This window comes from Canis lupus, chromosome 10 (genome assembly GCF_003254725.2).
Source record: "Canis lupus dingo isolate Sandy chromosome 10, ASM325472v2, whole genome shotgun sequence".
Lineage (NCBI taxonomy): Eukaryota > Metazoa > Chordata > Mammalia > Carnivora > Canidae > Canis > Canis lupus.
The window spans coordinates 20,375,924-20,387,418 of record NC_064252.1 but is presented as its reverse complement, the minus strand read 5'-3'; the positions used below and the strand labels follow the sequence as shown (position 1 = coordinate 20,387,418).

General features: G+C 63.5%; 1 protein-coding gene across 2 annotated transcripts in view; it reads left to right on the top strand.

Moving 5' to 3' along the window:
• The first annotated feature begins 2,721 nt into the window (after positions 1 to 2,721).
• GRAMD4 (GRAM domain containing 4) overlaps positions 2,722 to 11,495 on the top strand; it is a 73,630-nt gene continuing 64,856 nt past the window's right edge. For both annotated transcript variants that reach the window (XR_004803244.2, XM_035696279.2), the window contains exon 1: positions 2,722 to 2,948. Coding sequence is in view for 1 of the 2 variants with exons in the window: in XM_035696279.2 (XP_035552172.1) it covers positions 2,920 to 2,948 (29 nt within the window). In the remaining variant the exon portion in view is untranslated. The remainder of the gene's footprint in view (positions 2,949 to 11,495) is intronic.

Genomic DNA, 11,495 nt, shown 5'->3' with positions numbered 1-11,495 from the left:
AACGGGGTGTGAGGCAAGTTCCCCGGGGGGCCTCCCCGCCTCCCCGCCCCCCCTCCTGCTTTCTGCATGCCTTGGTTTGGCTGCCAACATCCCCTGCTTTTGCTTGTCACCCAGGGGTTCACTTGAGTCCAGTCATCCTGCCGCCTGGATGCTCGCTGGGGCTGTAAGGCCAGGAGACCGGTGCTGGGGGCCCAGCTGGCCCCGGGGTTGAGAGGGGACTCCGGGCCACCTTCCCAGAGCTGCCACCACAGCTCAGAATTTGGCAATGTCCCCTGGGGGCAGTTTAGAGCTGAGGGCCTGGAGCTAGCAGGGGCCTCGCCAACCACCTGCGGTGAGGCCCTGGGCGCGAGGTGGCTGCTCTGAGCCTGGGCTTTGCAGTAGTTTGCTCAACCTGAACACCACAGACTTGGGGGTTGGGGTGGTGGTGCTTGGACAACAGATTTATTTCCCCCGGGTTCTGGAGGCTGGAAGTGGGAGAACAAGGTGGGCCGGTTCCTTCTGAGCCCCTCTCCCAAGCTGGCAGATAACCCTCCTCTCCCTGGGTCCTCACAGGGTGGTCTCTCCGGGTGTGCCTGTGTCCTGACCTCTTCCTCTGCTAAGGATCCCAGCCAGACAGGGGTAGGCCCACCCTGAGGACCTTGTTTTGACCTAATCACCTCGATAAAGGTCCCATCTCCAAACACTCTCATATTCTGAGGTCCGGGGGTGGAGGAGAGTTAGGGCTTAAGCGCATTAATCCTGGGGACGCGGGTCAGCCTGTGACAGTCCCCGTTTGTAAATGGGGTGACAGGATGGCTCTGAGGGGCCACCACCGAGTGGGGCAGTGTGGACGCCCCAGAACACGAAGCACCTGCTCTGGGGGGTGTCAGGTCTGAGCCTGCGCAGGGGACAGGGAGCAGATCTGGTTTTACTCCCTGGGGCAGCAGCAGGCGCAGAGTGGCCACCCAGCAGACCCGGCAGGAGGGTCTAGTTTGAGGTGGATTTCTGTCATTTGTTTTTTTTGTTTGTTTGTTTTTTTTTTGTTTTTGATTTCTGTCATTTGTGAACAAGTCCCTGACAACTACACGTGGCCGGGCCAAGGTCCTGAGGTGGGGACGAGGGAGGGCGAGTGGGAGGAGTGACTCACACATAAATAATCTGGGGCTTTCTCCAGCTGGGCTGTGGGTGAGTTGGGGGGTGGAGGGGCAAGAATGTAACGGGTAACAATGCAAACAATCCCAGGGATGGAAGCAAGAGGTGGTGGTCGGTACTGGGTGGGGACTCCTGGGTGCTCTGGCTGCATGGGAGGCTGAGATGGTTTCTGGCCAGGCTGGTTAAGGGGTGCATCGTGGAGCTGGGGGCTTGGGGCCTTTGGGGCTGGGGGGTACACGCCTGGTTAAGAGCAAGGAAGGCTGTGTTAGTCCCCTTACTCTGAAGTCATCTGGCTCTCTATTCAGCAGGAAGGAAACTGAGTCACAGGGAGGGGCAGTCTCCTGCTAGAAGCTTGCCCGAATGCTTGCCTCTGACCCTGGCCCATCAGGGCTGCCTCCCCAGGCAGAGGATGCTGGGGGAGTACAAAAAAAGGGGCCTGGAATCTTGCCCCAGGGAGTGCTTCAGGGACCTAGCGCCCCTGGAGGAAGGGATGGGACTTTCCCAGATTGGGGGTGGGGGCTGGGCCCTAGGGTGGAGGAGAGTTCAGTGCTGGTGCTGGTAGGACCCCCATGGTTCTAGGTCTCTGTCTCGCAGGGGCGAGGGCTGGCCACACATGGCAGAGAGCCCAGAGGACCCCGCCAGGCAGGGGAGGCCTGGGGGGCTGGGTGGCAGCCGTGGGGCCTTCTGCATTCTCTGGGTTCCCCCTGCTGTCTCAGCCCAATCTCCAGTAGTAGCCATGTGTGGTCAGACCTGGGTGGGGAGCTGACAGTGGGTCCCCTCAACTCAGGGGAAGGGTTCTGGGGGGTACTTCCCTCCACTGTCCACTGTCCACTGAGCACTGTCCTGCGAGACAGATTCTGGTCCTGCCAGACTCCAGCCTCTGGTCCTGGAGCCAGGGTGGGGGCGGGCTTCTGGGGGGTGGGGGGGGGTGGTCCCACACCCGGGGGCCCCCTTCGGCTGCCCTGGCCCCCGTGGTACCGGGGAGGGGCGGGAGCGTGGGAGGAGGTGCCAGGGCTCCCCGCGGGGACAAGGGTGAGGTTTGGAGAAAGCGGGGCGAGCCCAGGGGCCCGATCGGGAGCCCCCGGCAGGTGCTGGGGGTCTAGGGGCGTGCGAGGCCCCCACCGGGGGCGGGCCGTGGTCCTCCCTGCGGGATGCGGGTCGCGCGTGGCCGCCGGCAGGCGACAGTCCCCGTCTCGGCAGCGCTGGCGGCCGGGCGTGCGGGCTTCTGCGCGGCTGTCCCCAGGCCTCCGCCGGGACCGGGACCGGAGCGCGGGAACGCGTGGCCGCGGCTGGCTGGCCTCGGCGCGGGGGAGCCGCTGCGCGTGCGCGGGGGCAGGTGGCGGGGACGCACGTGGGCCACCCAAACAAAGGCGGCGCCGCGTGACCGGGCGTGCGCGCGCGGACCCCCCGCTTCCCCCCCCCCCCCCCCGGCCGGCGCACGCGCGTCCCCGGGGGCCGCGCAGGGAGGGAGAGGGAGGGGCGGGGCGGGCCGGGGGCGGGGCCGACGCGGGGCGGGGCGGGGCGGGGCGGCGTGAGGGGCGGGGCGGCGGCTGCGCAGGCCGGGCCGGGGGCGCGCAGACTCCGCGCAGCGGGACGCGAGCGCGCGACCTGGCGCCGCCGCCGCCGCCGCCGCCGCCGCCGCCGCCGCCGCCGCCGCCGCCTCCGCGCTCGTGGCCCGGACCCGCGGGGCCGCCTCCTCCGGGCTCCCCGGCGCCGCTGGGCTCCCGGGCGGGCGGCAGGTGCGGCGCGGCCGGGCGGCCGGCGAGGGGGCGCCGCGGCAGCGGGTGAATGAGAGTTGGCCCCGATCTCCGCGCAGGGTAAGCGGCGCGCGGACGCCCACACGGACCCCGCGGACACACGGACACGCTCCCGGCGCGGCCGGCCGAGCGCGACCCCGCGCGCCCCGCCAGGCTCCCCCGCGGCCCTGGGGCCCCGCGCACACGCCCCCGGGCCCCGCGCGGGCTGCAGCGCCCCCCCGCCCCCCCGCGCGCCCCGCGACCCCGGGCGGCCTGGGAGACGACGGCGACCCGCGGCGCTGCCGGGCTGGGGCGCTGCCGGGCGCCGACCCAGGGGCCGGGGCCGGCGACCCGCTCCCGGGGGCAGGCGGCGGAGGAGGGCGCCCGCGACCCCAGGGACGACCCCGCCAAGAAGTTGGGGCCACTCGCCGCCCCGAGCACCCTCTCTGCCCCGCCTGCCGTCCCTTTGTTTGGGACTCCCAGCCGGTGGGCTCTGCCGGGACCCGGGCCGCCTGCAGGCCGCGCGGTGGGCTGGCGTGAGGCAGCCGCGGCCCGGGTCCCCCGGGCCCCTCCCCTCTGACTGCGGAGGAGACAGGTGGGCCGGCGCACCTGCCCCCGACAGTGGCCTCCTCCGTGGCCTCCTCCGCGGCGCGGCGGGCGCGGCGGGAGGAGCCGCAGGCCTCCCTCCGTGGAAACATCCTGAGGCCAGGTCGCTCCCGGGGCTGTTGCCAAGCCCTGAATTTCGGGAGGCGGGGAAAATTCAGTCTGGGGGAGATCTTTTCCGGGATGGGAGTCTCTTTTTGCCGTTTCCTGTGCAGGTTGGGGAGGAAATAGAGTTTTGAGCCCCTCCCGAACACAAACAGCGAGGCCGCTGGGTCCCAGCCCCCATGATGGCCCAGCTCGGGGTTGTCTTAAGTCTGGGCCCCGCAGGATGGGCAGGGGCAGGGGCAGGGCCGCGCACTAGTTAAGAGAGGACTTGGGAGTCTTGCCTCCGCCGTGTGTCTGCTCTGTGACCTTGGGCGGGAAGGCATCGGGTCTCCATGTGCCTCAGTTTCCCCAGCAGTAAAGGGAGAGGGGGGCTGAAAAGAGGAGTAGATGAGGTTTTGCAGGCCTCGCACTGGGCAGACACGCCCAGGGCAGAGATCAGAACACCCCGGTGAGGCTGGTGGTGCCCTCTGCCCCCAGGCAGACGTTTTCCCTGACTGCTCCACTGTGTCCCAGGGCCATTTGCGGGCACACCTTCCAGCTCGGTGCGTGTGTTCCAGCTCTTGTCCCTGCCCTCTGCTGGAATGAAAGTACGTCCTACGGTTGTTAGCCGGTTGTTAGCTGGGACACCTCGGATCAGGGGCCTAAGGAGACCTGCCCCTCCTTCCCGCTGCAGACCCTCCAAAACCCCCTGCCTGGCCCAGGGAGGGGGCCTGGCCTTCTCCCTGCCTTGGCAGTGGTGTTGATCCTTCTGTAGCACTTTGTGGCCATGGGGCAGGAGCCTTGAACCTCCACAGTCTGGACAGTGCTGGACTCATGGCAGGGGGTGGGGGTGCCAGCTTGGTGCTGGGGACTGGGAGGCAGGGGTCTTCAAGGCCTTAGGGTGTGTGCCACACCTCCTCTGCCCTTCTTGCCTCTCAGCTGCCCCAGCTGATGGGGTGTGGGGTGTGGCTGTCCCAGTGGTGCGGCCCGGGGACGGACGGGCCAGGCCTGTCCTTGTGATGTCTGTGTGTTTGCACTTGGGAAAGGCATTTCCTGGAAACTGGTTGGGAAAGTCTTAAAGTTGTGGTCAGTATGGCTCTGGCCCTGGCAGCCTGTTTATTCTGTGTCTTCTACGGACGTGGGTGGGGGGGCCCTTCACAGAGGAGGAACCAGGTGGTCTCTCTCTGGACCGCCCCGGGCCACCAGCCTGTAAGGCCCCCCTCCGTGCCCTCCTCTTATCTGTCGAGTCCAGCCAGGAGTGGGTGTCAGGAGATCAGTGGTTGCCAGCTCCGTGTGACCTCCACTCCCTTGCTCCCCAGGCCTCACCTTCACCACCTAGAAACGAGGAGGAGAATCAGGCCTGTTTTTCCTGAATCACCATTTTTGCTCCACAGCAGAACAGAATAGAATAGTGGCTCAGGCACAATGAAACAAAGTGCTATTAGATCCCAGCGAGCCCTGTTGCCAGGGGAGGCTGCGAGCCTGCAGCCCATCCTCTGTGTGTAACAGCGATGTTACAGATGTGACAGCGACAGCAACACCAGCACCAGACCCAGGCCGTTCTTGGTGGAATCCATGTAATCGGAGAACAGAGGGGCTCTCTTGGTGTTTCCATGCTGTGCCCTGTGTTGGTTGTGCCATCGGTACCCCATCGCCCCGTGGGCCCCCGTGAGCCCCTTCCAGCTCTCTACGCATTGTGGTTTGGGTGCTTCCGTCTGGAAGTGGGATCTGCATGAGCTGTGTGAAGGAATGGGGTTCCCATCCCGGAGTGGCATGGCTGTAGCCAGCTGCTCCTTTCTGGGGGCGGCCCTTTTGGGGCGCTGGTGTGTTTCCTCTGGCCCCTCACCTCTGGTGTTCAGCTCTCTGTGTGTCAGGGTGGGGGGGCCCCTGCCTAGCGGCCATGCGGGGGACTTGTCGAGCGTTTCTGGAGCACCTGTTAGCACAACAAGAGCGAGTGCTGGCTGCGAAGGGGGACACCGGTGGCCGGCCATCTCTGAGTTCCTGCCTCCTTCCCTTCCGGGCTTCTGCTGCACCTGTTGCCAGGAGTACAGGAGACCATTTTTGTGCGCGCCTGCTGCCCAGCGGGAGCTCTGACGGCATCGGGCTATGTAACCCAGCATCCTTGCGCTTAAAGAATTTGGAAATGAATTGGGGGAGATGAGACGTGGGCTGTGGAAGTGAGTAGTAGGAGGAATACAGATGTAGTTGCTGGGGAAGCGGCTTCTATTTGCTCAGCCCAGACAGGGGTGTCTGTGGGAAGCTGCTCATGGAGAATTTGGCCGCTCGCACGGCACTCAGGGGAAGGCCTTTGGTGTGGGGGAACTGGGAGCGACTTGCAGGTTCTCTGGCACTGGTGTGGATTCAGGTCTGTTTTTTTTTTTTTTTTTTAAGATTTTATTTATTTATTCATGAGAGACAGAGACACAGGCAGAGGGAGAAGCAGGTTCCATGTAGGGAGCCCGACGTGGGACTCGATCCCGGGTCTCCAGGATCACGCCCTGGGCTGAAAGCAGTGCTAAACTGCTGAGCCACCCCGGCTGCCCGAGGTCTGTTTTTTTTTGTCCTTGGCTTCTTTGGTGGCACGGGGTCTTCACCCTGGGCCGAGTCCTGAAAACACCCCACGCAGAGGGAGTAGATGTTCAAGTCCCTGATGGTCACATGTGGCCGGTGGACCCGGGAGGAGGCCTGGGTCCCTGAAGGTGATGGTCACTCAGCGAATAGCATGTTTGAAGGCCCATCCTCGCCCCAGATTTGGAGTTGGCCGGCGAGGTCAAGAAATGTAATCTGTTAACCTGAGAACTTCAAGGCAGGTTGCTCCGACTTTTCTTACAGAGATGGAGCAAGAGAATGAGGGTTTCCCTAATGAGAGAAAACCACGTTCCTCCAGCCTTTGGTGTCCTGCACGTGGCCTGCACGGAGGGGCCGGGTGGAGACCTTGGGACTGTAATTCCCCACCAACGACCGCAGCTCCCTGAGAGCTGCTGTCCAGCGTGTCAGGCATCTGAGTTCTAACCGGGTTGTGATCGTGTTGAAGCCCTGTGATCAAAGTCCCCTGCAGTCACACTGGAAGGCGGGAAGCACTGGCCTGAGAAAACTGTAGTAACAGAAATCACTCAGTGTAGCGGCCGACGTTGGGCCAGGAGTTCTCCCCACATTGTCCCACTTCCACCCCATTGAGAGAAACTGAGGCACGGAGGGGCGGGCTGGCCTACGCCCCCATTTAGTTAAGTAGCAGGGCTGGGATTGGAACTTGGCAATCCCAAGTTGTTTGGCTCTTAACTTTGCCACCACCCGCACCCCCTAATTCCTGTATAAAGTTCAGTTACGTTTCTAGGTTCCTGGGGGAAATAGGAGCAGTAAATTTAGAGTCATGGTTGGAAGTGCCTTTCTGTTATCCAACATGCACCTGTAGCAAGGGCGCCCCTTACCCCGGCCTGACAGCCTTCTAAGCACTTTATATGATTGATCTTTGTGACAGCTGGAGGCAGGTGCTATTATTAGCTCCATCGCACAGATGAGGAAGCCCCAGCTCAGAGAAGTTAAGTAGTGTCCCTGAGGCCCCAAGCTGGTGAGGGGCAGAGCCGGCTTTGAACTCGTGGTCTCCGGCAGAGAAAACTTGATCTTTGCTGCTGTGTGTTCTTGAGGAAGATGCTCAACCTCTCTGGGCCTCCATTTGGTCACCTGTAGACAAGGGAAGATACACAAGCCAGAAGTTTGAGGGCGCAGTGCCATCCACAGAAAGGCCTGGCCAGCTTCCCCGAGGAGGAGGGGGAGGGAGAGGGGAAAGATGGGGGAGGCAGGTGGCAGGTGCTCCCCATCCCCAGCACTGACTGGTGTTGAGTGGCCGTGGTTGGAATCAGGGCTCAGACCGGGTCTGGGGAGAAAGCTCCATGACACGGGGAACCGGGTTGCTCCCCTCTGAAGTGGGGGAGCTTGGAAACCGCAAAGCACAGTGCTTGGTGACTTATTACCTGTCTCTCCAGAACGAGGGGTGGTGAAGGGGGGGATCTCCTCTGTGCCACCAAACCCAGGTTAGGCTGTGGGTGAGAGAAACCAAACATGCTGGGCACCATCGAGGGCCCCAGGGGTGGTGGTGGGGGGAACAGCTTGCCCTCTCCAGTCAGGTTCCCCACCCTCAGTGGAAGGCGTGCTGCGTCCAGCCCGTCCCTGTGGCCGGGGGCTCGGGGCTGAGCACGCGGCATGGGGGCAGGACACCCCGGCCCTGCCAGCATGGAGTGCAGGTGGGGGGCACATCTGAGCCCGTCCTGTGCCCCAGCACCCTCCCAGCCCAGAATGGCATGCAGCCTCCGTTCTGACTGCCCCGTCCTCCTTCTCCCTCCCTGTCCCCACCTCCTACTCACAGGACTGTGTCTTCCCCCCCTCCACTGGCCGACCCGACCCGACCCCGACCCCGTGTTGGGAGGCCTCTGAGCCCTGCTTAGAGAGGTACCCCTCCCCTGCTACCTTCGCTCTTCTCTGCTGGAGCTCCCAGGTCTGTCAGCCTAGGGGCACAAAGGGGTGGATGGATGCACTGCCCGCAGTGAGCACGGGTGTGTGTGTGTGTGCCTCACTCTGCCCCCGGTCCTGGGAGCCTGGCTGGGGGAGCTGTGGGATTGGGGGAGGCCGGGCTTCCACAGGGAGGGGGGCAGGGCTGGCCAGGCAGAGAGGCGTGTGCTTTTTAAATATCTTTGGAGGCATAATTTACATATCATACAATCCACCCATTGAAAGTGTGCAATTCACCGAGTTTTAGCATCAACAGAATTGTGCAAGCGTCACTGCAATTAGATTTGAGAACATTTCCGTCAACCCAGAAAGAAACCCCGTGTCCCTGAGCAGTCTCTCACTGCTCATCCCTGCCTCCAGGACGCAGTCTGCGCTTCTCACTGAGCGTGATGTGTTTTCATCTGTGTGGCGGTGTGTAGTTGTGGGTGGCCCTGGACCGCCTTTCTTACGGTCTCGGTGGGCACCAGGGGTCTGAGCTCCTCGCGGCCCCTTCTGTGGCTGTGGCCCACCCGCTGTGTGTGGGGGCCTCAGGCCGTTAGCATACCTGCCACCTCCAGGGAGCCTTCCTGGCTTTCCCCTTTGCACAGGGATAGGACGTCGCGGGCCACCATGTCCCAGTGCTGGTCACCCTGCTCCTGCTTGCCGTTTTACTCCCCTGCCTTCTGAGCTGCCGGAGGGCGGAGGCCCTTCTTTTCGTTTTCTGCGGGCCACGTGGGGACGGTGTCTGGGGCTGGGTAGTTGTAGGTGGGAGTGGGTCCGTGGGGCTCTCCCCCTGGCTTGCCCACTTTCACTGTGTCCTCTGGAGCACCTCAAGGGCAGCAGAGTGGGGGACGCTGGGGCCGGGAGCCCGGAGCCCGCCCGCCCCGCCTCCTGCTGGGTGGCATGCTGTGCGTTTGTTTGCTTTTCAATAGGCTGTACTTTTAGAACAGTGTTAGATACACAGAAAATCGCACAGATAAGTCAGAGATTTCCACATACTCACCCTGGGGGCCGGTTCTCCTGTTGTTAATGTTTTGTTGGCGAGAAACATGGTTAAAATGGGTGCAGCAGTATTGTTGACACGTTATAACTCAAGTGGTGGTTTACTCAGATGGCTTTAGTTTCAGTCTACAGTCTGTTTTCTACCCCAGGACCCCATCCTCCCAGGATGACCTGCACCTTAGGCCTCTGGAGGCTCCCCGGGCTGGGCCGGTTTCTCAGACTTTTCTTGTTTCTGTTGACCCTGATCTGGGGAAGCGTCCGGTGTGCGGTAGGATTCCTTTACTTTAGAATTTATTTAGACAGCAGGAATTCCTCTGCTGGAATTTGGATATTCTCTGGGGGCGCGGGGGGGGGGGGGGGGGGCGGCGGGGGGGAGGGCAGCTTGGGAGGAAGGCCGCAGGTGGGGCGCTCTCCTTATCCCACCGCTCGGCACCTGCTGTCAGCCCCCTGTGCTGTGTGACCTCGGTCTCGGGGCTGCGGTGTCCACGCTGCCCTCTGGAAGGGGGTCCGTGTGCCCGGCCCCGCTGGGGGGGGTCATGCCCCAGCTCCTCTGGGCAGGAGACTAACCTATGGGGTCTTCCTCCATCAGCAGGACCCCCGCCGAACTCCACGTTCTGAGTTAATTGAGCCCAGGCCCCAGCGTGGCCCCGTCCCGGGCGGTGTAAGCGCGGCCTGCGCCCCGGCCCTGTGGCGGCCCCGGGCCCACCTGCACACGTCCTGCCCCGGCCCTGCGGCCCGCCGCTCCCCCGGGGGCCCCCTCCTCCCCCTGGAGCGAGGTCTGGGGCCCTGGGGCCCGGGCGCTGGGTGCACTTGTTGCCTTAGGATTGGTTGCTCTGTGTGCTGTCAGCTGGCGGAGCCGGAGACGCACTCGAGGCTTCTAACCGAGCACGTACGCTGTCTCTGACTGCTTCTGTGAGTAACCATCTGTGTCCATGTTAAGTGGAATGTGAGTTCATCCTGATGATACAGTCTGCTCGCTACCACGTGGATCCTTCTGGCCTCCTCTGCTGATCAATAAATTTCTATCCCGCAGCGGGAAACGGGCTCCCCACTTACCATCCATTTCCTTTATTGTTCCTTTCCTGTATGCGTGCGGCGCGGGATCAGGATTGTTACCCGGGCCGTAGGAGGCAGCTTCGTGGGCCCGGGCGCAGCATGTGTGTCCACTTCCCTTCACTCGGCGGGGCCCTGGCGTGTGGTCAGAACTGCGGCTGCAGGGGGGGCACCGGGCGTCTCATCTCCGAGAAGGCCTGTGGCCTGCAGGGAGAGGGAACGAGAACCGGGAGCGCCCGGCTGTGCCTGGTCAGCCAGCCCGGCAGGGATGGGCACAGACTTGGCGTCCCTTTGAAATTTGAAAGCAGGGCTGACTTTGAACACACCCCGGAGGCCTGGCCCCAGCAGCATGAGGAGAGAGGCCGCCAGCAGACTCTTCAGAGCTCAGATGCAACTGGGACGACGAGCCCGGCAGGGCCTGGCTCCTCCTCACCTCTGAACTCATACCTGCGCAGGGGGCAGCCCTGGAAAAGGAAAGCACGCCTCTGCACGTGGTCTGCAGAGCAGCAGCGGTGCCCTGAGACCAGGTTCCCTTCTGGAAAGGACAGAAGCCAGGCTGTGTGTTGGCTTCCGTTTTCGTGTGGGGTCTGTCTGCGGCACGTGTGGGTCCTGCTGGCAAGAGAGCGGGGCTTCCGTTGCAGGCGTCTGAGCCAGGCGGGAGCTGGGAGGCAGAGAAGGCGCCCGTGGGTGGGCAGGGGCAGGTGCCAAGGTCCTGGGACAGGGGAGGCCTGAGTGCAGCCATGGGTGGGGAGGTTGCTGAGGAGAGGAGTGGCCCCTGGGCAGGCTCGGAAGAAGGCTGGGTGAGTCTCGGAAGAAGGACACTGGGTGAGTACGGCCCCCGTGGGGACTGTCACACAGAGTGGCGCATGGCTGGGCAGGAGTGCTGTGCCCACTGGGCTGTCTGCACTGTCTCTGTGCTCTTCTCTACGTGGAGGGTTCTGGGTCTGAGAGGAGCTGGTCTTGTTTTCTCACCCTCGGGGAGCTCCTGCCGTGGACCCGAGAGGGCTCCGGCCCACCCACCCAGCCTGCGTCCGGTGCCTGTGCGGGGGCTGCGTGCACATCTGCCTTCTCACCTGTTGATGAGGACCTGCTCTGGGCCAGGCTTTGGGCAGCGGTGCCTCATGATGGAGCGCGTGGTGGAGGGGCGACAGGTGGGGGCTGTGGGACAGAGCGCCAGCCCTGGCTGGGCTCAGGGAGACCCTGGAGGGGATGAGACAGGAGGCCACAGGAGCCCACTTGGCAGGACAGAAGGGGATTTAGCCTGAGGAGGCATAAGGAGGGCCGCGAGGCCTCCCACTACCATCCTGCCCTCCCCTGGACCAGCTCTGGGGCTGTGTCTGCAGGGTCGGTGTACCAGCATGTGCCTGTCCCTCTGTGGGAGCTGGGCCGGGCCCCGGGCCA